Here is a 26811-nt window from a genome sequence, read left to right as displayed (position 1 = left end):
GGGGGGGGAAGGCATGGATGCCAAGGACAATGGGGGAGGAGGATGGGACATAGCAGAGGGTGGGGGATGGGGAATCAAGGATGGCAAAACAAAAGGCAAGGTATGCAGGACATAAGAATTGGAAAATTATTTGCTGAGAACATGTATGTTGATGTGCTTGATTGAGCCAATGCACAGTGTATTTTGGATGGAAAATTCATTTGTGTGTTGTGATGGTGTATAGTGAATTAATGTGTGCGATGCAGCTGAAAATAGTGCTTACACAGAGATTTATCATTTTTATTTTAGAAATGAAGGTCCAAACTCAATTATTCAAGTTTCCTGTTTAAGAAAGTAGAAAAAGATAAAATTAAACCCAAATAAAGTAGAAGGAAATAATAAAAAACTAAATTCAATGAAACCAAACAAGCAATAGAGAAAAAATCTATGAAATCAAAAGTTAGCTTTTGGAAAGATCAATACAAGTAATATATGTCTATCTAGACTGATTAAGGGACAGTAAAAAGGGAAAAGATACAAACTGCCCACATCAGGAATAAAAGGGAACATATTTACAGATCCTATAAACACAGAATTAGGAAATATCACAACTTTATGTTAATGCACTTGACTACCAAGATAAAATGGATGAAGTACTTGAAAAACAAATGATAAAAATCACAGGTTAGAAAATTTGCATAGCTCCATAGTTAGAAAGAATCTGAATTCACAGTAATTTCCTACAAAGAAAACTCCAGGCCCACATGATATTACTAGGAAATTAAAAATTTAAGGGAGAATCCTACACAAAATCTGTAAGAAAGTAAGAGAAAGCTTTCATTTTATGAGGGTAGCATTAGCCTAGTAACTAAATCATAAAATAGAAACATAGAAAATATAAAAAGAAAAAACTCCAAATATTCCTCATGAATATAGACAGTTAATTAAAATGAAAATCTTGGCTAATCCTGCAGCCCAGTGGTTAAGGAAGCCAATCCCACGTTGCCCACTATGGTATGAATCCATCCCAGTAGCTTAAGAAAACATAGAGGGGACTAACAGGTGGTGTGGTGACTGAGGCGCCGGACTTCCACAGGCACTGGCTGGCTGTGCTTTGAGTCTCAGGCCTGGCGGTTTGCTTCCTCACTATCCCTCTCTCTCTCTCTAGTCAAATTGGAGAATAAAAATAAAAAATAAGGGACCAGTAGATGGCATAACGGTTATATCGCTGGACTCCCATGTGGTCAATTATGGTTTGAGTCCTGGACCTGTCAGCTTAAAACTCACAGTGGGCGTGTGTGTGCATGCCCAAAATGCTGAGAGGAGAATGGAGAAGAGGAGACTGTGGCATGGCCATCCCCCCAGGGAATTGATTTCTCGTTGTCTCTCTGGTGAGCACACATGCCCTATAAGCAAAACAAAACGAAACAAAACAAAAACCAAAAAAAAAAAAAAACAAACCAAAACCTTAAAAATAAATAAATAAATGTTTTAAAATAAAGCATACTGAGTACATGTGCATGTGTGTCCCAAATCCTGACAAGATAGAGAAATGAAGGGATTGTGGCATAATCATGCCCCACTAATGGGTGCTTTATCGCTCTCTCCTACCATTTCTCTCCCTCTCTTTCTTTCTCTCTCTATGGCAAGCAGACATGCCCTCTGGCAATTAAAAAAAATCTTTAGTAAGAATGCAGGGTTGGTTTTACATTGACATATAAAAACCTACAGCTAATATCTGGACGAAGGTAAGGATGTCCACTCTGAGCATTCAACCCTGTTCTGAAGATCCTAGTCAGTGCAGTGGGCAAGAGGAGGTAAAAAAAAAAAAAAAAAAAAAAACCAGGCAGGACAACTTGAAAGGAAGTAAAATTGTCTTTATTCTGAGATGATATGATTGTATATATGGAAAATCTTAAAAACATGAAAAGTTACTAGACTAACAAAAGTGAGTTTAGCAGAGTCACAGAACAGGAGGTCAGGACACAAAAAAATCAACTGTGGTTCTAGAGACTAGCAATAAACAACTGGAAAACAAAATTAAGAAACCAATACCATTTACAATTGATTAAAACACACAAGCCTTATAAGCTGAAAACTAAAAAACACTGCTGAGATTTGAAAAGACTGTAATAAATGAAAATTATACCTTCTTAGGGCATGGTGGCATGGTGTTTAGGGGTGCCGGACTCCCACATGGTCAACCATGGTTTGAGACCCAGACCTGGTGGCTTTCTTTCTTATCCCCCACCCCCATCCTTATCTGATCAAAATAAATAAATGATTCTTAAAAAAGAAAGAAAGAAAATTATACCTTCTTCATGTATTAGAAAGTTCAATCACTGTTCAGATATCAATTCTCCCCTAATTAAAAAGTCAAATGAAACTCCTCTCAAAATCCTGGAAGGCAGGACCAGCAGATGGTGTAATGGTTATATCACTGGACTCCCACATAGTTGACAGCAGTTTGAGTCCCAGATCTGGTGGCTTAAAACTCATGCTGGGCGCATGTGTATGCATGCCCAAAATCCTGAGAGGAGAATGGAGAAGGGACTGTGATATGGCCATACCCCCTGGAGGGTTGATTTCTCACTTTCTGCCTCTCTGTTGCTCCAGCGAAAGCACGAACCTTATAGCAAAAATCCTCTCTGAAAAAAAAAAAAAAAAAAAATCCCAGAAGGCTTCTATTTCTACAAATTCTCAAGCTGATTCTAACATTTATATGAAAATGCAAAGGACTTAGAATTGTCAAATTTTGAAAGTTGGAAACTCACGTGACCTGATTTTAAGATTTATTATAAAGCTAGTCATTAAGATAATATGGTATCACCAAAAGTATAAGATGTTGGAGCAGAGAGAATTAAGACCACCCCCCCACCCCACACACACACATACAGGGTCAACTGACTTTCTGATAAAGAGGCCAAGGTAAATTCAGTGGGGAAGTGCAGCAGAGGCTCAAGCCGCAGAAGGAGAAAGCAGGGCAGCCAGAGTTCACAGCCCGGCAGGTGGCTCCTGAAGTGGTTTCTGTCACTCTCAGTACAGTGCTACTATGCCAGAGGGGACCTGGTCCTGAGTCCTGTCAGCCCTGTGTGGGGAACCTTCTGTAGGTTCCCCATCATCCTTTCAGCACCATTGGCAGGTCTAGTTATTACTCCCATTTCATAGAGGAGAAAGCTTGATTGGGGTAGCCAAGGTTTTAAATGGCTGATTTGGAATTTCTCCACAGCTGCTGTGTGTGAAGAACAGCAAAAATGACAGGTGACAAGTGCTGTAAAAATCCACTAGAAATATGAAGAGGGTTCTAGAAACTGCATAAGCCTCACACCAGAACTTTCTGTGGAATGTAGAAAGAAAAGAACTAAAAGGAATGAAGTTCTTTAAAAACTTGATTCCCCAAGGTCAGAAATGGGTGAGGAGACTGCACATTCCTCCCATCAGTGAGAGGAAGAACTCGGCTCATTTTTCGGATGAGGCAGTTCTCGCTAGTCCACTATTAATAGAAAGAAGACTAACTGGGAAAGGGGCTCAGAGTCAGTGAGGGAAAGTCTGTCGCCTCAGCACTGCAGAAGGCTGGGGGATGGAACCCAGGTCTAATGCTCCAGAGTCCTGTGGGTAGCTGGAGCCCTGCTCTTCAGCCTGGGCAGCATTGTGAGCAAGGGCACTAGGACATCTGTGTTTCAGCTGGAGGACTCTGCCACTGACCAGCTGGGTGACCTGTATAAGATTCTTAGCCTTTCTGTCTCAGTTTCCTGATCAGTAAAACAAGGATCATAATTATATCCTTTCTACAACATGGGCCTTTAACAGGTAACATACAAAGCACTTGGAACAGTGCCTAGTTCTTGTTAAGTGCTAAAGACATGTTAGTTATTATGTGTCAGAATTACTGGTCCTTCTCCACTCATGTTTTTGATAGAATTTTGACATCAACTCATAGCTTCTTGCCCCATATTTATTATGGAGACACTATGGCACTACAGAAGGTGGGCAATCCAATTACACAGGCCTGGTTTAAATTCCTGGCTCTGCTTTTCCTGGGTACATTTGCTACCAAATCTCAAGCTTGACGACTATTTAAAAAAAGAAAAAAAATAAGCCTCATCCAGAGTCAACAGGTGGTACGAAGGTTAAGACAGCTGAATCCCACAGAGACAACTGTGTAGTTTGAGTTCCGGACATGGCAGCTTAAAGAACACAGCAAATATGTGTGCATGCACCCCAACATCCCAAGAGGAGAATGGAGGAAAAGAGACTGTGGCATGACCATCTCCCATGGGGAATGACTTCTCACTTTCTCTTTCTCTCTCTCTGTCTGTCTCTCTCTAGTAAACTCCTGTGCCCTATAACAACAACAAAATTCTTCATCCATAAGTGTGATTCATGCCACTGCCCTAACAAGGCCAAGGTAAGGATAAGAGAGATCAGAGTTAGTAAAGCAATTATAACAGTGCCTGGAGTCACAGATCATCAACAAATGAGATTCATATTATTTTTCTCACTTGTAGTCATAGGAATGAAACCTGGTTCTTTACTGTATCATGAAACATGAAAAAAAGTTTATACTGTTTATAAGAAGGTTTTAAAAAAAAATCTATAATCCATCTCAAACTAGAGGAATGTCCATGTTATTATTGATCCTATTAGACTAAAACATAATGACAGTTCAAACTGTAAATCTACCTGAGTTTTCGCCTCCACTGCTTCTTAATACAATTTAATTGCAGAACACACAGACTCTAGTTCCAGACCCATTTTCTTTTCTTCTTCGTCTCCTTTCTGCATGATCCACATGCTGTGAGGACTTTGTCAGGTGTACATACCTGGCCCTACTCATTGTACACCTGCTTCCAACTCTGGGCAGAACTGCCTCAACAGAGAGACAGTGGTCCGTATAGAGTCTCCACAAAGAGGGGCAAAGGGTATGCTTAGGATTTGTACCACAGGGAAGAAACTGAACTCTGATGAGCAGAATATGGTAAATCAACAGGCATTAGACCACAGGTTCTTATCACTGAAAGTTGTGACCCTGAAATACTCTCCCTGTGAAAACTGGAAAAAGGAGCCTTCCCATACACCAGACCATTTGTAAGTGACAGTCGGAAAAGCAGAAGGAAAGGACACTGCCTGTACCTGATTTTTCTCTTTTGGTGGTCCTTTTCACCACAGTCTGTGACAAAGCTATCATTCTACCTTCCTACGTTTTATAGAATGCAAAGGTAAGCCTGAAAGTAGTGTAGCTGGTATAAGAATCCTGTCTGTCTGAAATTTTCTGCTTCATTATTCTATTTGTAAAGAGAAGTAACAAGAATAGGTAGATACAACCTCCTCTTTCTTCTTTTCACTTAGGGACCAATTTGAGAATCTAATGAAAACAAAGACTTTCAAAGAAATTTTCATATACTTTTGGTGGATGTGAAGGACCTCACACCATGAGGTTCAATCTATATTCTGTGAGACCTTTGTAAACCTTCAATAGCTTTAGACTATTCTGAGAACCTTAGGAAATCAATGAGCAGAAAAGCAACCCTAGGAGTCTGACAGAAACCTAAGTTCAGGGTTTGCAACCTACAGTCTGTGGGCAAAATCTACTTTTGTAAATAGTTGTTTTGTTTTTAAGTAAGAGAGAGATTTTTGCTATGGGGTACGTGTGCTCACCAGAGACAGAAAGCAAGAAATCAACCCCCGGGGGGATGGCCACGCCGCAATCCCTTCTCCTCTATTCTCCTCTCAGGATCTTGGGCATGCACCCACATGTGTCTGTCCAGTGTTGAGTTTTAAGCCGCCAGGTCTTGGACTTGAACCACGGTCAACTACATGGTAGTTTAGCACCGTAACCATTATGCCATTTGCTGGTCTCTGTAAGTACGGTTTTATAGGAGTACAGGCATGTTTCTCATTTACATATTGTCTATGGCTGCTTTTGCACCACTGGCAAAGTTAAGTAATAGCAGCAGAGATTGTAGGTCTATAAAGCCTTAAACTTACTCTCTACCTCAGAAAAGTATGCAAATCCCAGACCTAAGCCATGAATGAGAGACTATACTTCCTCTAAGGGAAGCTTATAGTATAAGAAGAAGCACACTGCCAGAAAAGGCATCATCTCAAGATTTTTAAGATGAGGAGAAATTAAAAAAAAAAAGAAACATTTGCCAGCACAAACTGATTAAATGGTAGGTTGCATTCCAGTCAGCAATGCTCTTTCAGTGGGCATAAAATCTCTTCCTGACTTAGGGGGAAGTCAGAGAAATGATCATAATTAAACACTGTTGCCAAATGTAACAGTGTAAGAATTAGCCAAAAGGTCTCTCCATAAATGCTCTTTTGGCAAGGGACTCAGATTGTGTGCACAATGAGAGAAGAATGTGGTAAGGAGGGCTTCATGAGATACCTGGCAATACCTAAAGAACTAAATGGAAAGGAATTTGCGCTCAAGCTAGTGTTGGCGGCTGCCACCCTGACGTGGCCATGCACTGCCCCTGCCCTGGTTATGCAGGCCCTTACCCAGCCCATGGGTGGTGTGGCTGAGTGGGCACCCTGAATGCAGTGTGAGGTCCTCTGTGGGGCCCAGAAGAGCAAGGAGCTTGGCAGCACTGGGAAACCTGTGTTCCTTCAGGTCCTGCACAGGATGGGAGCTTTGAAAGTCTGACATGCCAGAGGACTCAAGACTAACCTGTTCACAACTTAGTAAAAGAATGACCTGCTGGTTGCATGAACAGCAAGAAATGCATATACTTTGAAAACCCTGTGACATCCTCATTGGTAATGGCAGTTCCAGAATTCTCACAAGGCTCAGGATCTGGAAAGCCCCTAGGACCTTCAGAAATGGGAGTGAAGTAACAACTAAAATAATAAATGTTGAGTAGAAGATGTCTGAGAATTGGTGAAACAGAAACATAAAACTGAACCCCTATCTCTCACTACTAACAAAAATCAACCAAAATGGGTCAAAGATCTAATCCTAAGAACTCAAACTATAAAACTACTGGTGGAAAACACAGAAGAAATTCTTGGAGAAATAGGTGTAGGCCCAGACTTCTTACATAAGACCCCCCAAATACACATAATAATCCCCAAAATAGACACTTGTCTATTTCTGTCTATTCATGTCTATTTTTTATTGCTTTTGAACAGAAAAAGAAGCAATAATTAGACTGAACCTTTAAATAGGAGACTATATTTGCAAACTATGCCTCAGATAAGAGACTAATAACTAGAATATACAGGGAACTCAAGTAGCTTACTCAATAATGATAATAACAATAAAAATAATAATCAATGCAATTAAAAGATGGGAATATGAGCTGAACAGACAACTCTCTAAGGAAGACATACGAACAGCCAAAAAGCATATGAAAAAATGCTCTACATCACATAAGGAAGATGCAAATCAAAACCACAATGAGATACCACCTAGTCCCAGACAGAATGGCTAAGATTTAAAAAATAAAGAATGGTAAGTGCTGGCAAGGCTGTGGAGAAAAGGAAACCCTCCTACACTGCTGGTGGGAATGTAAATTAGTACAGCCACTGTGGAGGACAACATGGAGATTCCTCCAAAACCTATATATAGGACTATCCAGCAGTTCCATTCCTGTGCATCTAGCCAAAGGATAGGAATGAACCCAGCTGGAAAAAATTAATTGCACATTCAGGTTTATTAAGGCATAATTCACAATTGTCAAAGACATGGACCCATCCTAAATGTCCACAAACAGATGAATGGAATGAAAAAGGTGTGGCAAATATACACGATACTACTCAGCCATAAGAATGAGACCATGGCATCTGATAGAAAGTGGATGAATATGGGGACCAGCAGATAGTGTAATGGCTACATTGCTGGACTTCCATGTAGTCGACTGTGGTTAAAGTCCCAGACTCAGTGGCTTAAACTCACACCGGGCATGTGTGCATGCGTGCCCAAGATCCTGAGAGGAGAATGGAGAAGGGATTGCGGCATGGCCATCCCCCGGAGGGGGGGTGATTTCTCACTTTCTGTCTTTCTGGCGAGCACATGAGCCCTATAGCAAAAACCTCTCCAAAAAAAAAAAAAGAAAGAAAGTGGATGAATGTGAAAGATTTAATGCTAAGTAAAGCAAACCAGACTATGAAAAAGAGGCATTATAGTCCCCACTTAACATACACTGAATGTCTGCCCTGTATGGCTTAAACTGAATGACTGGAAGGTATAAAGGTATGGAGAGCAACTGTGGGTACTAGAGACTGTGGAAAGAGGGTGAGAGATGAAGGAATGTGAGAACGAGGGAATCAAGGGGGGAAAGAGAGAAAACACTTAAAGGACACAAAAAAGGAAAATCTTTGACTAAACCAATATACAGTATATTCATGAGAGCATTTATTTGGTATTCTGTAATGATACATAGTAATTGAATATAAGTTTTTTTTTAATTCAGTATACTATATAATAAAGTTTTTAGCTATCCTTTAAAAACAAACAAACAAAAAGATGGAAATAACACTAACAAGCAAGTGTGTCATAAGAGGGGATGCTTATAGAAACCAGAACAACAAATACGAAAGTGCAGATTCCACTTGACTAGAGAGGGGTCAAGTGCCTCCCTCAGTGTGCTCTTGCCCTTCACATCACATAGACTTACATTATCCAGGTCCTTCCGCAATGCAATCTTGCTGGTCACCAGCTCATGGGCTAAGTCATCGTTTTCTTGTTCCAACCTCATGTTAGCTTCTTGTAGGCGTCTATTCTCTCGCTGAAGGGTACAAAGAAACCACATACAGACACATGAAAATTAGATGGACATGGCGATTTCTCAGGACTAAAGCTCAATGCAGATTTCTGAGACCTAAAGAAATAAGAGATGTGGCTGGTCCTGATGTGTTTCTGAACCAAAAATTTCTTCTTTTCTATCTCCATAAAGAAATATTTAACGGATTTAAGTAAACTTGTCAAGCATCTATTTCTTATTAACTATGATGAAAGGTCACTGAACTGTAACAAACTAGGCAGCTGGTTTCAAGCAAAATAGACCTTACCTTCTCTTTTGCAAACTCAGACTGAAACTTGAACCTAGATACAGCAGAAATGGATCTTAAAAAAGACTCAGTATAGCTAGTTAAAGGCACAATTACATGAAATAAAAGGCTGAAAGTTCCTCATATCATCTAAGGCCGTAAGTAAACAAACCTCAAATCGCTCGATGGGGTCTTCTTGTTGGGCCTGCTGTTCCCTCATGGTGTGATATTCTTTTTCATATTTTTTCAGTTTCTTCTGACTAATCTGTAGGATAAACAACAGCACAAATTAAGAAGTGGTGAGGCCACTTGCAAGGAAAACTAAGACTTCTGCTGACCAGGGCAACTCATCGCTATGGTGTTTTCTACTTTTGGAGAAAATCATCAGAATTGGGTATAAGCTCAGGATCCAAATTCTTAATGACTACTGTACCTAAGATTGTGTTGGAGACATTTAGTTCCTAGGGTTTTTATTGACAGTATTTCAATGAAACTCTACTGATGGCCCCTCCTGAGTTCTGGGTCCTATGTGTCACTACTACTATGTCACCATTTTTTCCCAGGCTTTTGCAATTGGGCATGTGTGCTCACTAAAGAGAGATATAGAGAGAGAAAGTAGGAAATCATCCAGGGAGGGCATGGCCACACTGCAATCCCTTCTCCTCCAGTCTCATTTCAGGATTTTGGGCACGCATGGACATGTGCTCAGTGTGATTTTCAAGCCACTGGGTTTGGGACTCAACACTGTGGTCAGCCATGTGGAATTCTGCGCCTTAACCACCATGCCACTTGTTGGCCCCTAAAGCTACCATTTCATTTAGCACATACCAGTACTGCTACTAAGTGGTTTAAATCTGTGACCTCATAAAAGCCCTATACTACTCCTCATTTCATGGGCAAGTTAAGTGAGAGATAAGAAGGTTATTTAGTTTCACCAAGATCAATCAATAAAAGCCTAGAAGATCTGGGATTTGAGCCCAGGCAACTGGACTCTATCCAAAATTCAAGTTATAGCCACGTCACCAACCTACTACTTTCTTTATCCCTTTTCCTCTCTTACAACTCTTTCTGTATCCTTCAAATAGACACAATTTTCTCCAACCTTAAAAACACAGCTCTCTGGCTGCTCCACTTAAGACACTCTTTTGCCCCATTAACCTACTGTCCTCTGTCTCCCAAGTTTTGCTGTTGTTTTAATTTGCTACAGGCAAAAACACACCAAAACCCCTTTTCCTCCATTCTTCTCTTAGGGTTTTGGCTACACAGATATGCCCATGAGCTTGGTCTGTTTTTCAAGCCCCTAGGTCCAGGTCTCAAACTGTACAACTAGCCATCGAACTAAGCTGCCTTAATCACCATGCAATATGGCCAGCCCCTCTCAAGCCCTTTAGTACCAACTACTGCAAACCATGGGTCTCAATCTTTTGCACTTCATGGCCTCCCCTTTACTCTCCCTAAATCCAGGTTTTGCTCTCACAGTCCTATAGAGTACCTTTTAGAGGGTCACTAGTGGTTTATGTTCCACTCCATCTAGGAGTCCTACCTCTCCTCAGCTAGACTTCAAAATGCCTTGCCTTTCGTGTTTAAACATAACCAATCCTCTCCTCTTTCTGCTAGTAAATCTTTTCTCTTTTTATTCTCTTGGCTCTCCTACTGAAAACATTTTTCCTCTTTGCTGGCTGTTCCCTTTTCTTTTTCTAATCCAGCCCATGACCAAGGGACATACTTCAAGATGCAAATGACTTTTGTTTGATTCCATCTTCTAAACTGTTAGCCCATTCACTATGGTGTTTATAAAAGTACATTTTTACACATTATAAAATATAACAAATTAGTAGGCTGAGGCAGAGGACTGTGACAGTGTGACTGTCTTCAGGGGGAAAAATTGTAAGCTGTAACAAGTAGAAAAGTGATGAAACAGATACATGCAATTTAAAAAACAATTATAAAGCCAATGTCCCTCTCTTCTCAAAACTTCAATATCCAGCACTAAACTGCTGATTCACTTATCTTCCATTGAGTCCCCAGGGCCAGGTAACTGAGTCACTCAGGACTAATCCAGTCCAACTTATTTTATAGAGGAAACTGAGACCTAGAAAGGGGATAGAGTAGGCCCATGTTTGCTGCGATAGTGTCAGCATCTCCAGTTCCCCGTTCTGTTCTTCCCTGCTCTCCTAACTCCTGCTGCCTGGTGTCCTTTCCCAGACTCCAGGGACACCTCCTCTAGTTGGGATGTTTACAAGTCTGCCTCAGTTGGAGCTCTATCCTTAGAATTTGGCTGTTACCCAAGGATAGGCAGCCAGAAAGACAGCAATGTGCTCTGGCTACAGTCTATAGAGAGATGCCTATTAAGCACTTGCGGTGAGAACATGGGCTGAAAAGTGACATTTTTAAACCTATATCTTTTGCGGTTTAAGGGCAATGCTGGGGGTAAACTTCTACTGTGTACCTACGCGATTCACAAAGAAAGAACCTAAATAAAACTTTTGTGTGATCAGTAAATTCATAAACGATCCTAACAGATCAATAGTAGCAGAACAGAAAATAAATGAGGTTTGTGGGCAGTTAACAGTTCCTCCCAGTGCTCTCTGCAGTCTGGGAAAATGAGAAGGGAGAGCAGGGGGAATGAAGTTTCCCCTTGCATTTTGTAAAAAAATAATTAAAAAAAATTTATTGACACCAAATCCTATAAGGCATTTTCACAAATCTTTAGGATTATTCAACTTTTTTTTTTGAGAGGTTTTTTTTTTCCGCTATAGGGCGCGTGCGCTCGCCAGACAGACAAAGAGAGAGACAGAGAGACAGAAAGCGAGAAATCACCCCCCAAGGGGGATGGTCACGCCGCAATCCCTTCTCCATTCTCCTCTCGGGATCTTGGGCACACACGCACACACGCCCGGCGTGAGTTCTAAGCCACCGGGTCCGGGACGCGAACCAAGGTTGACTACGTGGGAGTCCAGCGACATAGCCATTATGCTAACTGCTGGTTCCCTTTTTTTTTTTTTGAGAGGTTTTTGCTATAGGGCTCATGCGCTCGCCAGACAGACAGAGACAGAGAGACAGAAAGCAAGAAATCACCCCCCAGGGGGGGGATGGCCACTGTAATCCCTTCTCCTCCATTCCTTTCTCAGGATCTTGGGCATGCACGCACACACGCCCGGCGTGAGTTTAAGCCGCCGGGTTCAGGACTCAAACTGCGGTCGACTCTGTGTGAGTCCAGCGACACAGCCATTATGCTAACTGCTGGTCCTAAGGATTCTTCAACTTTTGATTCTCATGCTGGAGTAAGGAAGAATGAACATTTCTCCCATTTAAACATTTTAGCCTTTTAAACTATATAACACAAATACATTAAAAAAAAAAGAGAGAGAGAGATTTTTGCTATAGGGCATATTTGCTCATGGAGACAGAGACAAAGTAAGCGAAAAATCACCTCTTTCTCCCCCATCTCCTCTCGGGTTTAAGGCAGCATGGATACACATCTGGTTGGAGCCGGTTGGAGCCACCGGATCTGAGACTTGAACTGCAGTCCACTATGTGGGAGTCCAGTGATACAACCATTACACCACTTGCTGGTCCTCGTAAGTACACATTTTGAAAGACTAATGACAAAACAATTTCTTCTATATTTCATTATCTCTTATTCTCAAAGAAACAGGATTGCTTTTCCCTCAGCACCTTAATAACAATTCATGTATGCTAAGTATCTGAACACACACCACCCCACAGGGTCCTCACACTTTCATGACAGGATACCAGCATGTCTTTTCACTTCCCGCATGTTTTCCAAGGCTTCTAAGTTGAACATGAATTTTATAATTAAAGAACCAAACAAATGTAAAAATGCTGTTTAAAATGATTTTCATAATGATCCTGGACTTCTCACTGACAGAGGTCTGCCCCACCTCTATAGGCGTCCACGCTTGGTCGCTCTAGCACTGCACACTGCTGAGCTCCACTGTCTGTTGCAGAGCTGGCTGGCCCAGGGTTCTGCCTTCTTCACCAGTCCCACTTCTCTTGTTCTCAGCCTTCTCTTTCTTCCTTCATCCCGCACCTCTCCTCGCCACTACCACAAACATGAAGTAAAGAAAAACACCCTAATGTCTCCTGAGTACACAGCAGACGCTGACTTTTGGAGTTTGGGTAGCTGTATACCAACTCATTGAGACTGCCTCTTGAGGCACAGGCCCCAAGAAAAGGACTGGGACCTAACACCTGGTGGGGAACCAGGAGACGCCAACAGCAGGAACAGCAATGTCGTAGGAGCAACTGGGACCTCTCAACGTCTTCTCCAGGCCAGGACTCTGTCTCATTCATTACTGTCCCCTGTCCATTAACATATAGAGTGCTCAGAAATGTTTGCTAAATTAACAAGAAAGGATTTTCTCTTTCCTGCATTGACCTTTCTTGCGGACAGAAATGGCAACCAGAGTAGACAGCCACTGATCGCCTTTTCCTTCTCCCTGGACCACTCCACACCTGACCCACTTCTATTCACCCAGCCCAGGGGTCCACCAGCACTTCCTTCATATACCTTTCCCTCGCACTCCCTTCTGGTATCTGGCTAGGTGTTTTGGTTCCACATCCTCAGAGCATCGAGTCAGTTCCTCCATGGTACCTATCTAAGCTCACTGTTATACAGGTGCTTGCTTCACTATCTTCCCACTAGGAGAGAGGCCGCAACTGTTTGCTCACTACTATCTCCACTTCCAGCTCAATGCTTAAGCATGAAGATACTTAATGAACAGAGACATCATCCTCACACTTCAAAGTCAAAAAGTTATCTTGCCTTTCTATTACTGATAAAAATAATGTTTAAATTGAATTCAGAAAGCCAGGGAAGCTATGGATTCAGTCTCAGATCTTTCAATCCCACCCACTGTTAGATGACTCCTATCAGAAGGCTTCAGAAATCACAGCTTTGCATACGGACATTTTTGTCCTCACAGAAGATTAAATTTGAAATTCAATCCTTGTTCTGTTTAAGTGTACTTTCAAGGGGAAAAAGAACCCTAACAAGTTCTTAGGATAAGACTGGGTTTAATTTAGGAAAAACCAATTTCATAACCCATCACAATTAGCATAGTGGTTCTTAACACTGTTAGGGACAGCACCATTTTGAAAGTCTCCTGAGAGCAATGGTTCCTCCCCCATAAAAAGGGCATAGAAACCAATTTCCCTTCTCCGCCCATAATAAAACATGTTACATACCATTTAAGAAGGTTCATAGGCCCTCTGAAGCCCATCCATGGTCCCAGGTAAAGAAACCTTGAATTAGCCAAAGTGGAGACTTGGTACATGCCAGTTTGATATTCTGGCAGAAGCACAAATTCAGTCCCAACTGCCTCTCCTTTGATCACCCACTTGTCATTAGTCATCATAGGAACTGGATAACAAACTCTCTTACAAGAAATACACCTGACTGGGGAAGTTGGTCCCCTGGAGCAGGCAGTGCTCTAAAGCCTACACAGGTGGAGGAAAAAAGTAAGAGGGGCGGCTGACCTGGGTGGAGTGAGGTGGGGATGGCCTGTCAACTAAGAGTTTGGGCTTTGCAGGTGGACAGACCAAGGCTGGAACCTGCTAATTACTTACTGTATGTTCAAAGGGCAAAGTGCGTAATCCATCTAAGCCTCAACTTCCTCACTTGTAAAAATCCTAAACATTTTATGAGGACTACTGTTATGAGGATCAAATGATACACCATTTATAGAAAGTGCTTATCGTGAGGTCTTTTCAATAAATGATAGCTATTACTTTTCATTGTTATTATTGTCTGGTATTCTCTTCTGAACTGAAAGATGCAGCTATCCTGTGATCATGTGTTACAAACTTTTTTTTAAGAGATTTTTGCTATAGGGTGCATGCACTTGCCAGAGACAGTGACAGAAAGACAGAAAGCAAGAAATCACTCCCTAGGGGGGATGGTCATACTGCAATCCCTTCTCCTCTTGGGATTTTTGGGCATGCATGCACACGTGCCTGGTGGGAGTTTCATGTTGCTGGGTCTGGGACTTAAACTGTAGTCAACTAGGTGGGACTCTGGCAATGTAACTATTATGTTATCTGCTGGTCCCAAACAATAACCCTTTCAAACAATGTCCATTTAACACAGAAAAGCATGAACTAGGCTCCCTTTTAAAAGATGAGGTGATTTCCAAATTTGGCTTAAGAAAGTTTCACACAGGCCAGAATCCTAGCTGGTCCGGAGTCACAGGAAGTCCAGTGAAGGTGGGAGGTTGTTAATAGCTCTCTGCATGGTGAGACTGAAGCACGTTGAGTGAGCGAGTGGATGGATGCTGGGGGTAAGAAGATGCCTGGTATATCAAGAAGACTCTGACTCCAAAGTCCTCATTGCTTTGTGGGACAGGATTAACAAGAAACTAAATAAAGCAACTGGATACAAGTCCATCTTCCTGTCTAGTTTATTAAATCCACAGAACAGCTTTCCGAGATGGGTAGAGCAGATTGTCACCCTTATGTTACTGATGAGGAAATGAGACACAGATAAAGTATCCTACCCAAAGTCAAGGGCCCTCTGTTAAGTGGCACTGCCAGCACAAGAATGCAAACCTGGGGTGATTTCTGTCTCTTTTCTTATTGCGGTATCATGGTCTGTACTGAGCAAAGTTCTTGTGACATAAGGTAATCTATAGTGTTTGTTGATTTGACTTGACTGCAGTTAAGTGTTCTGGATTTCTGAGCAGAAGTCTAAACAGGGCAGGCCAGAGAGCACTGATGTTTGAGGCATCTGATTTCTCTCTCACCAATAACCCTGCTAGGTCACACAGCAGTCGTACAGCCAGGATAAGAACCAAGGTCTATGAGACTCCAACTCTTGTGTTCTTAATGACCTGCAACGACTTGCAATAAATATAAACTCTAACCAATTTCTGAGTTTTTTATTTAAGTTGATCAAACAGATCATACTAAAAGACTTTTAAAGATCACTAAATAGAATTAGGCATTTTGGTTCTATCATCAGAGTGGTTGCCCAAATTTAGTACACCAAACAGACAGGATCAAGGGAGCCAGATCATTAAAATAAGAAGGTAATGCCTCCTGTGATCCTTGTAGCAGCTGACCAAATTGAGGGTTACAAAGAAAGCATTTATCCATAAGTTGCCTCATAAAATCCAATTTTAAAAGGAAAGAAGCAAAGAAGTGAAGCTGTAGTCTGGTTTAGATATAATGAAAGCTGTGCTTACCTACAGTGTACAGAAAGTAAGTTCCAACTTTAACAATAAAATAGTTACCCATGATTACATAACCAACAGACCAAAAAGGGGCCAATACATAAATAGCTCACAGACCACTCATTCAATCCTTCATTGAAGCTCAATGACTATACACATTAACTCTAGAGTCTAACACTCCTGGGACCTAATCCTCATTCTATTACCTACTAGCTTTACAACCCTTAGAGAGAGAACTTCAGTTCACTAAGCCTCAGTATATCCATCTGTAAAATCACTTCATATGGTCACTATGAGAATAAATTCTATGAGGGCACCAGATTCTGTGAGTATAAGAAACAAAACTGATGAAGTCATAGAGCTTAAAATACTAATACATACTACCTACACAAATGAAGTGAGCACAAAATGAAGTTTAAATTGGGGCCGGCAAGTGGCATGGTGGTTTAAGGTGCTGGATTCCTACATGGCCGACCATGGGTCAAGTCCCAGACCTGGCAGCTTGCTTTCTCACTCTCTCGCCCCCAGTTTCTCTTGGTCAAGTTGGAAATAATGATAATAATGATGAATTAAATAATTTTTTAAGAAAAAAATGAAGCTCAATTAGATCTGGTTTAAGCTCATGAACAAAAATATCCCACAAAGGCAAATAATCCAGAATGCCAAAGGGTTTTCTGTTTCTCCAAATAACAAATGGTTAATTGGGAGATAAAGCTCTTTACTTTTTGTAATAATATATTTTCTTTTTGTTTTCTTGATAAGAGGGAACATGTACTCAGCAGAAAGAGAAAGAGCAAGTGAGAGAAGGAAAGGGAGAATGTGAATTCCCCATTGGGGGCGTGGTCATGCAACAACTCTTCCTCTATTTTCCCATTCTGTCAGGATTTTAGGCACACATACATGCATGGCTGGCATATTTTTTCAACCGTTGGAGCTAGGATCCAGCCCCCTATGCACTGTGCTTAACTACTGTGCTAAGGGGCCAGCCCAATAATATATTTGCTTACAGTCTGGTATATTCACTTTATGTCTGAAACAACAAATTCCAATGAAGCAATGGTTCAGAAATTTCATTTCTCCTGAGGTAGGACTCTACAGAAAAATGGTCAAGTCTTCAGGTTTCATTCCAGAAGCTTCCTGAACCAACTCTTACAGTGTGCTGCTCCTTCTAAGCCAGCCTCAAATACCTGACTTGTTCTAACAGATCTTTATTCAGACACAAAGAAATAATATCGTATTCATATTTCTTGAATCAAACATTTTAAAGAACTAGGAATTTATCTTTTTAAATTTCTCCCCCCATAAAGACTATGCATGACAGTTACAAGTATGAAAGGGATTTGGAACTCCAAAGACCAATTATGATCTTCTGAGATAATCTATTTAAAGTAGAATTACTTTTAGATTTTATATCAAAAGTAATTTTTCTATCTTAGGACACTGACCATAAAGGGGTAGAAATTTAAAGGACAATTAGGTAAGTTTTGGTGAATGTTGTTAAATTTTAGGTTAAGCACAGGCACTCTAAACTAAAAAAATACACAAAATATTTCAGTCCCATAACTAATTTTAAGGAAAAAGAGAAAAAGAAGAAAAGTAAAAGGCCTGGAAAAAGAGAGAAGTAAAGAGAGGCAAGTAAAAGCAGATACAGAAAGATCTGTACAGAAAAGAAAGACCCAAGGGCACAGAGAATGCGGGCCTTTTTGAGCAATACACCCATCTTGTGGCCACATTAGAGATTGCCATGCCAAATTTAATTCTCGTACTTTTGCAGTAAGAAGAGGCAGTAAAATGGAGGGGAAAGTATTAGGAAGGCAGTCAAAGGCTTGATTCTCTTGTGGTTCCTGTGTCTGTTCAGCTGATACCACATGAGTAAGCTGCTTGATTTCCATGAGCCTCACTTTCCACTTGAGTTGTCCTATGTGCTTCACAGGGTATTGTGAGGAGGAATTAAGATGCTTGTAAGCACTATTCAAATACCAGGAATTAAAACAATAAACACAACAATAATAAAAGCGGCTTTCTGAGGGCCAGGCAGTGGTGTGACAGTAATGCAGCTGAACCCACATGGCAAAGAAAGGTCTTGGGTTTGTGTCCTGGGAGCTCTTTGAGTATGTCAGGCACAAACAGCACCCATGCCTATAATCTACGCTGGCTGAGACTGGGGTAAACTGTGGTATGAAAACTATCTGTCCTTGATTGTCTGTCCTTGACTGAAATATTTCTTTATTTCTTCCCTTGGAAGAAATAAACTTTTTTTTTTCCTAATAAAAAAAGGAATTGATTCCTAGATCGGAATATTACGTAAAATAGTCCTAATACCAACCTTTATCAGGAAGTGCAACTGAGTAAACCAAATCACAATTTAAAAAGAATTAAAAAAAAAAACAGAATGGGATTTTTTTTTTTTTTTTGGAGAGATTTTCACTGTAGGGCGCGTGCGCTCACCAGACAGACAGAGAGAGACAGAGACAGAAAGCGAGAAATCACCCCCCAGGGGGGATGGCCACGCTGCAATCCCTTCTCCTCCATTCTCCTCTCGGGATCTTGGGCACGCACGCACACGCGCCCGGTGTGAGATTTAAGCCACCGGGTCCGGGACACGAACCGCGGTCGACTACGTGGGAGTCCAGCGACATAGCCATTACGCTAACTGCTGGTTCCCCAGAATGGGATTTTAAAGGACTACAGAGTCAAGGATTTCTTTGTAAAGTCTACATTGAAAACTTTAAAAGCTACCTTTCAAAACACCTGCATATCATAAATTCTCTTCTCTACGTCTAGAAGGGGTTCCAACACACAGATCAGCACATGTGCTGCTGTGCTGACAGAGGCACTCTCACCTCATGCATACCACAGAATGCAGGGATCACGGTGCACTTGCCAGTGATTTTTCCTAAATTTGAACTGCCAAATTACCAGTAACTGGCTCAACTATTGTCTGTATCTCTCTTAAATTATTTTGGTATTAAGTATAGTTGCCAAAGGGCACTAGTTATCGCTAACTGAACTGTATACACTCTATTTCACCTTTCAGTATAATAAATCCCATTATTCTCTCATATCCTGGTGAATCTGTTGGCTTTTCAGGCTCTGAGTTAATGTCAAGAAAAATTACTGTCTCATCTGAAATCATGTGTAAATGGGGGAAATCACACAAAGTATACCCGAAACACACAAGGTTCTCCTGGGCTGGAAGGAATTACTTATCTAAGCACAAAATACATGTGCTAGGGACCAGCAGTTAGCATAATGGCTATGTCGCTGGACTCCCACGTAGTCGACTGTGGTTAGAGTCCCGGACCCGGTGGCTTAAAAACTCACGCCAGGCGCATGTCCAAGATCCCGAGAGGAGAATGGAGAAGGGATTGTGGCGTGGCCATTCCCCCTGGGGGGGGGGGGATTTCTCACTTTTTGTCTCTCTGTCTCTGTCTGTCTGGCGAGCGCACGCGCCCTATAGCAAAAACCTTTCAAAACAAACAAACAAACAAACAAACAAACAAACAAAAAAAAACATGTGCTATGGATACATACTGAAAGCAGCCTTAACTCAGTGTCTATGCATATAGGCAAGAGAAAAACAGACACTTCCCCTCTGGACTCCAGAAATAAATGGTCTATATATTATTAAAGTGTTTCAAGCTAATGAAAACCCAGAAGCTAAAACTTCTAGCTAGAAGCTATTTTTAAGCCTTACCTATATTCATGCTAGTTCTTCTTTGTAAAAACACTTAGTAGAAACAACATATTTATCTCTTTACTCATTCAACCAATATTTATGTGAGAGAGCTTGTTCTTGATGCTGAGGATTCAGCAGTAAACAAAAGAGAGAAAGCCTGATCTGCTGCAGAGCCTCCAAACCAGTGGAGGCAAATAAGACATGGAAAAGAGAGAAGCAAACAAAGTGAGTGGTGGTAGGGGCAGCTGCAATGTAAGATACAGTAATTAGCGAAGACCTCTGATATTTGAGTCAAAGACTGGATGAGGTGCCAGTGAAACCACGACATCCAGAAGAACATTATAAGCAGGAGAATAGCCAGTGCAAGAGTGAGGGAGTAAGCTTGGCATGATTAAGAGTGTCTGACGTGGAAAGAGAAAGGGGAGAAGTAGTAGGAGATGAAGTCAGAGAGGATATCTAGGCTAGGCCTTGTGGGACAAGGCAAGAGCTCTTGAGCTTCACTGTGAGATAAGAAGCCTTAAAAGTTTTAAGAGATGGATTCACGGGCTAGTAGGAGGCATGATGGTTAAGGGCGCTGGATTCCCACATGGCCGACTTCAGTTCGAGTCCCAGACCTGGTGGCTTGCTTTCTTACTTTCTCTCTCACTCTCTCTTGCTCTGTCCTCTGGTCAAAAAAAAAAGAAAAGAAAAAAAAGCACACACACATACATACATACATACACACACACATACATATATACATATGAATAAAGTTAAATTTAAAATAATACTAAAATGATAACAATAAAAGAGAGCTTTATCGGAAAAAGCCAGAGAGGGGGCCACTGTGGAAATAGGAAATAGCATGATGGTTAGATTAGGACGTGAGTGATAAAGGTGGTGATCCAGATCAGGGACTATTTTAATAACAGGCTTGGATATGGAGTGTGAAAAAGTGGAGTGTTAGAGAAAAAGGAATCATAGATGACAGTGAAGTTTTTGACCCGAGAAACAAGGTACCATTGGTTGAAAGGGAGACAGTGAGGAAAGAGATCTTTAGAGAGAAAAAATCACGAGCAATAATCATGTAGCATTTTATATGCTGACCCAGGTTGAAGGGAAAAGTGACTCAAAGATTCATCTCAGAACTCACTTGGTTCTATGCTCTGTGCAAATCCATTCTCTCTGAAGATCTTATGTGTTCATTTGATAAATGCTTGAAAAAGTATAGCAGTAGCCATCATTTCTTGAACCCTTACTAATTACTAGGCACCATATTAAGCACTGTACATATGGTAGTATGTTCATCTTTACCCATAGGAGCACTTAACCAAAAGCTCTTAACTACAGTACCTAGCACATGATAAACTGTCATTAAATGTCATAATACCTGTGAAGTATTTAACACTTTAATTTGAATGAAAACCTTGGTGATTTCTAGAAGTACTATTTCTTTCTTTTTTTAATTTTTTTTTTTGGGGGGGAGAGGTTTTTGCTACAGGGCGCATGCGCTCTCCAGACAGACAGAAAGCGAGAAATCACCCCCCAGGTGGGATGGCCACGCCACAATCCCTTCTCCTTCATTCTCCTCTTGGGATCTTGGGCACGCACGTATATGTGCCTGGCGTGAGTTTAAGCCACCGGGTCTAGGACTCGAACCACGGTCGACTACGTGGGAATCTGTCTCTCTGTCTGTCTGGAGAGCACACACACCCTGTATCAAAAACCTCTCCATAAAAAAAAAAGATTGTTTATTTATTTACATTTATTATTATTTTCAAAATTTGACCAGAGAGAGAGAAATGGAGAGAGAGAAAAAGGAAGAAAGCAAGCCACCAGGTTCGGAGCTCAAACTGTAGTCGGCCATGCTGACCCCCACAGCCTGGTGGTTAACAGAGTGGGAACTCCACATAGATGAATCCTGACCCCAATGGCTTGAAAAACATACCAGGTGCATGTCTATGTGTTTCTTAAATCCTGACAGATGGAGAAATGAATAAAGGATTGCAGTGTGACTACACCCCACTGGGGATGCTTTTACTCTCTCCCTCTCTCTCTAGAAAGTACCCACATCCTCTGGCAATTAAAAAGCAAAACTGAAAAAATCCTAATACCTACACATGGTTCCTTATTTCCCTGGGATGCTGCTGTATCAGTTTTATATATACTAACTTTGAGCTACTTCAAGCATATGGTCATTTCTCTTTTTTATTTCAAAGGTCACCCAGGTGTATAAATCAGTTCTTAGGTTCTATTTTATTTAGTCTCTCTGTGTGTTCAGAGTAGTCTGAGTTAGTCAGCCTGACAAACAGCCAGAACTAGAGTCCATTGTTATCTAACAGATGAAGAAATTGAGCCGTGAATAGATGAAAATAGAGATCTGAATTTAGATCTGGCTGTGAATTCAGGTCCCTCCAATTCCAAGTACCTACTCTTTGCTCCATAGTGAAACTTCACCCCCATCACAAATGTCTTGACACACTAATCCTAGTTCTACTCTGTGGAATCATATATAGTTTTTCATGTACTCAAGAAGAGTCTGAATACAACTATTTATTTTTCTCTACACTACCCCAAATTCCAAAGTAAACTGTGTCAATGATTTTTTTCTTTAAAAATACAACTTTTTAATAACATGAACACTGTATCTGTTTCCCTTAAGAGAACTGTGCAAATCAGAAAAGTCACTTGAAGTGATAAGATCTGAGTGGATTTTCTTCATGTATTACTTATTTATTATTATTACTATCTCATTTCAGGGAATTTCTGACCATAAGGACAAAGGAGAAATCATGGAACCTGAGTTCTGCCACTTAATAGCCGTATGACTGGGGGCAATAGCCTCTCTGTTGTTGACTTATCATCAAAATGGGGATAATACTACTTTTCCTAGAGTTCAAGGGAGAGAGACAATGAGATTTAATCTACTAGATACAACGATGATGCTTTCTTTTGGACTATGTAATTCTTACTTTTATTTTTTACTGGGAAAGCTTGTAAGAATTACAGGTAAGAATTACATAATATTTTTTTAAAAAAACCACTATTATTATTTACATATTCTAAATGTTAATAGTTGGTTGATTAGGAATAGTGGCACATTAGCTCAAGAAAAGAACCATTAGTTAATACAACAATTATTTTACCTTCATGTTGCAGGCTAATTCCATAAGTTTTTTTGCATTTTCTTCTGAGCGGTATCTCTTAGGAAGCTGAACCCTGAAGAACTTCAAGGCACCTTCAAAGTCTGTCAGTAGCAAGTCATCCTTGGAAGTCTTAAAGAAAATAAGTACAGCTACATATGGAAAAAATGCTATGAAGATGCACAAGAAGCATTTTCAATCCCAGCACCACTTAATCCCCAGAAGGTATGTTTTAGCCTTCGTCAGAGTCACTTGGACTTATCGGGGACAGTGGCTAAGGCATAGTGACAGATTACCATGAGACTGAGACCAATATATTGCATGTGCTCAATACGGAATGCCATGTAAATAAGTACCTTTAATAGTCCAAGGGCGACATTAAAAATAACACTTATTCCCTGAAAGAGAAAAGACCAAATAAATAAATAAACAAAACATTTTCAGTGTTTGTATTTAGATTGTTCAACTGTTTGCCCTCATAATACTCCACAACTTCAGAAAAGTGTGACTTTGGTAAGGAAATGGATTATCTTGGAACTATCCTGGCAAATAAAATGTATGGGGTTGGGATCAGCAGGTGGCATGCTGGTTAAGGCGCTGGACAGTCCCACATGGCTGACCATGGTTCAAGTCCCAGACCTGGTGGCTTGCTTTTTCACTGTCCCTCTCTCTCTCTGTCTCTCTCTGGTCAAATTAAAATAAATGAGTGAACAAATGAAAAATTAAATAATTTAAAAAAAGAAAAAAAAATGTATGGGGTCATCACTGAAAGCCGCTTGAAGTAGACCGAGTTTCCCACTTTTCTGTAAGAAGAACTTTTCCAACCCTGATCTCACATTCAACAAGAAAGAATGTTTTTCTAAAGTGTTTTGTGTTTCCAAACCATAAAATTGTGGTCTATCAAGAAATAATTATCTTTTTCCTGTACTTGTGCTATCCCAATCTAGTACAGAAACACTCTGTGCAAGAGTCTGATATTCTAGAATAAAATTTGTTCAGGCTCCTTCCAGCCTGCTTTATCTAGCATTCTGGGAATCGTGGGGCCAAAGGACAGTGAGGGGAGACACTAATATTTTCTGATCAAGTTAAACTACTTAATTTCTAGGTCTCAGTTTCCATAAATAATATTCTAAGGGCTTTCTGAGATAATTACTTGCAAAGTTTATGTAAATTACTTAGCACACCGCCTGGCCCTTGGTAACTACCTAACAGATGGCTGTTTATAACAGTGAGAACCTTTAAACACAACTTCAATGTACCCAGCAATCACCTGGAGTTTTGTTCAAACGGTAGAGTCCAGGACCTTGCTAGAACTATCAAACCAGGCCTTCTTAGGATAAGGCTCAGGAATCTGCATTCTAACAATTTCTTTCAGGTACAGTCTCTGAAGTTTGTTGACTGAGGGACTCTGAGTGTTAATATGTATCTGTCCCTTATACCACTGTCACTTTTCATACACCTTTTCATTGTTTTGTTACCTCTATCATACAGAGCTAAAAATAAAATTTAAAAATATATATGTTTTATGAGAGCAAAATAAATGTGTTGTCTCTTTAGACACATATTGGGTTGTCAGAAAAGTCATGATGTATTTTTCTGTTTTTCTACGCAAAAACGCATCGTGACTTTTCTGACGACCCAATACATTATCGGTCATTAGTTAACAAGGAAGTGAAATTTTTCATTTCTTGTTCACAAACTCCTTTTGGCATTTCACATACATCTATGAAGGAGAATAATTAAGTGGTGTAAGCAAGGAGACTCTGTCAACTGGGTTTTCTTTGCAGCCCCTTGTTTGATGCAAGAAGCCAGTGATTTCGTTCAAAATTCAAAGCCTCAGTTTGAATTCTGACTCTAACTGCAACACTCTTTATGTTTATCTGATGGCTAGCACTATGCTTGGTAACGAGGAGAAATGTATGTCCACTGAAGTTTGATAACCACTAGCTTAAGTGAAGAATTGTTTAATAAGCCTCAACTAAAGTCTGTTCAGGAAGTGATTTCTCATTCTTTTATTTATAAAAATGTTCACTCCTTCTTAATTCCCCCATAATAGCCTCAACGAATCTCCAGCCTTCAGAGGCACTTATAGCGACCCACCTTCCTAAATGTCTCTGGATCTGAAATTTTCAGTCTCATGAGAGGGCTCTGAGTTTATAGTAAAGAATTCTAAAGCTTTCAAACCTATTCTAAATTGACCTTTTTAAAAGCTTATTTATTTCTTCCAAAAGATTTGAAAAAGAGTGAGACAGTTGCCCCCAACAAGTTCTTCATGCTACAATCCACGCCCAGCTTCAGCCAGCCAATGGGTGTGCACACTCACTCAGCATGTACAGGGAAACCATGGGATGTGAACCGTCTCTCTCTGGTCAAATTAAAATAAATGAGTGAACAAATGAAAAATTAAATAATTTAAAAAAAGAAAAAAAAATGTATGGGGTCATCACTGAAAGCCGCTTGAAGTAGACCGAGTTTCCCACTTTTCTGTAAGAAGAACTTTTCCAACCCTGATCTCACATTCAACAAGAAAGAATGTTTTTCTAAAGTGTTTTGTGTTTCCAAACCATAAAATTGTGGTCTATCAAGAAATAATTATCTTTTTCCTGTACTTGTGCTATCCCAATCTAGTACAGAAACACTCTGTGCAAGAGTCTGATATTCTAGAATAAAATTTGTTCAGGCTCCTTCCAGCCTGCTTTATCTAGCATTCTGGGAATCGTGGGGCCAAAGGACAGTGAGGGGAGACACTAATATTTTCTGATCAAGTTAAACTACTTAATTTCTAGGTCTCAGTTTCCATAAATAATATTCTAAGGGCTTTCTGAGATAATTACTTGCAAAGTTTATGTAAATTACTTAGCACACCGCCTGGCCCTTGGTAACTACCTAACAGATGGCTGTTTATAACAGTGAGAAACAAGACATGGTTTAGATTTGAGATTAGAGATTGGTTACATAAATCATGGTATATCCACATAATGGTATACTTTTGATGCCAGTAAAAATAACGGTATATTTGGTTGTGTTTATTTCTAATATTATTCCTTAGAATATTTTAATCTCGGTGATAGATAAGAAATTATTTATGGATTTTTATGTTTTGAATATGGCATGATTAGCAAAAAAGGATTTTATAGGTACGTATGGTATGTGGTATACTTTGATACAAGTAAAAATAATGGTATATTTGGTAGAATTTATTTCTTATATTATTCTTTAGAATATTTTAATCTATGGGACCAGCAATTAGCATAACGGCTATGTCGCTGGACTCCCATGTAGTCGACCGCAGTTCAAGTCCCGGACCCGGTGGCTTAAACTCACGTTGGGCGCATGTGCGTGCGTGCCCAAGATCCTGAGAGGAGAATGGAGGAGAAGGGATTGTGGTGTGGCCATCCCCCCGAGGGGGTGACTTCTCGCTTTCTGTCTCTCTGTCTCTGTCTGGCGAGTGGGCGAGCGCACACGCCCTATAGCAAAAACCTATATAAAAAAAAAAAAAAAAAAAAAAGAATTATTTTAATCTAGGTGATAGATAATAAATTATTTATGGATTTTTATATTTTGAATATGGCATGATTAACAAAAAAGGATTTTATAGGTATGTATGGTATCTATAGATGTCCACATATATGAAATGAGAAAGAGGATATCATACATATAGCATAACCATACTTTTTAAAAAAAGGAATTATTTTTAGTTAACTTTATTTATTTATTTTAATTTGCCCAGAGAGGGAGAGACCCGAACTCAAACTGTGGTCCGCCATGTGGAAGTCCAGTGCCCTTAACCACCATGCCATCTGTCAGCCCCACATAATCATACTTTTAAATATACATATATAGA

General features: G+C 40.3%; 1 protein-coding gene across 2 annotated transcripts in view; it reads right to left on the bottom strand.

The window, feature by feature from the left end:
- Positions 1-26811, bottom strand: part of RABGAP1 (RAB GTPase activating protein 1) — a 210514-nt gene that overhangs the window by 10954 nt on the left and 172749 nt on the right. For both annotated transcript variants that reach the window (XM_006158213.3, XM_027775589.1), the window contains 4 exons: positions 23324-23365; positions 22971-23099; positions 9146-9238; positions 8601-8711 (listed from right to left, as the gene is read on the bottom strand). In XM_006158213.3, the coding sequence (XP_006158275.1) occupies positions 8601-8711; positions 9146-9238; positions 22971-23099; positions 23324-23365 (375 nt within the window). The remainder of the gene's footprint in view (positions 1-8600; positions 8712-9145; positions 9239-22970; positions 23100-23323; positions 23366-26811) is intronic.

This window comes from Tupaia chinensis, unplaced genomic scaffold (genome assembly GCF_000334495.1).
Source record: "Tupaia chinensis unplaced genomic scaffold, TupChi_1.0 Scaffold000575_1, whole genome shotgun sequence".
Taxonomy (NCBI): domain Eukaryota; kingdom Metazoa; phylum Chordata; class Mammalia; order Scandentia; family Tupaiidae; genus Tupaia; species Tupaia belangeri.
This window is presented reverse-complemented; position numbering and strand designations above follow the sequence as displayed.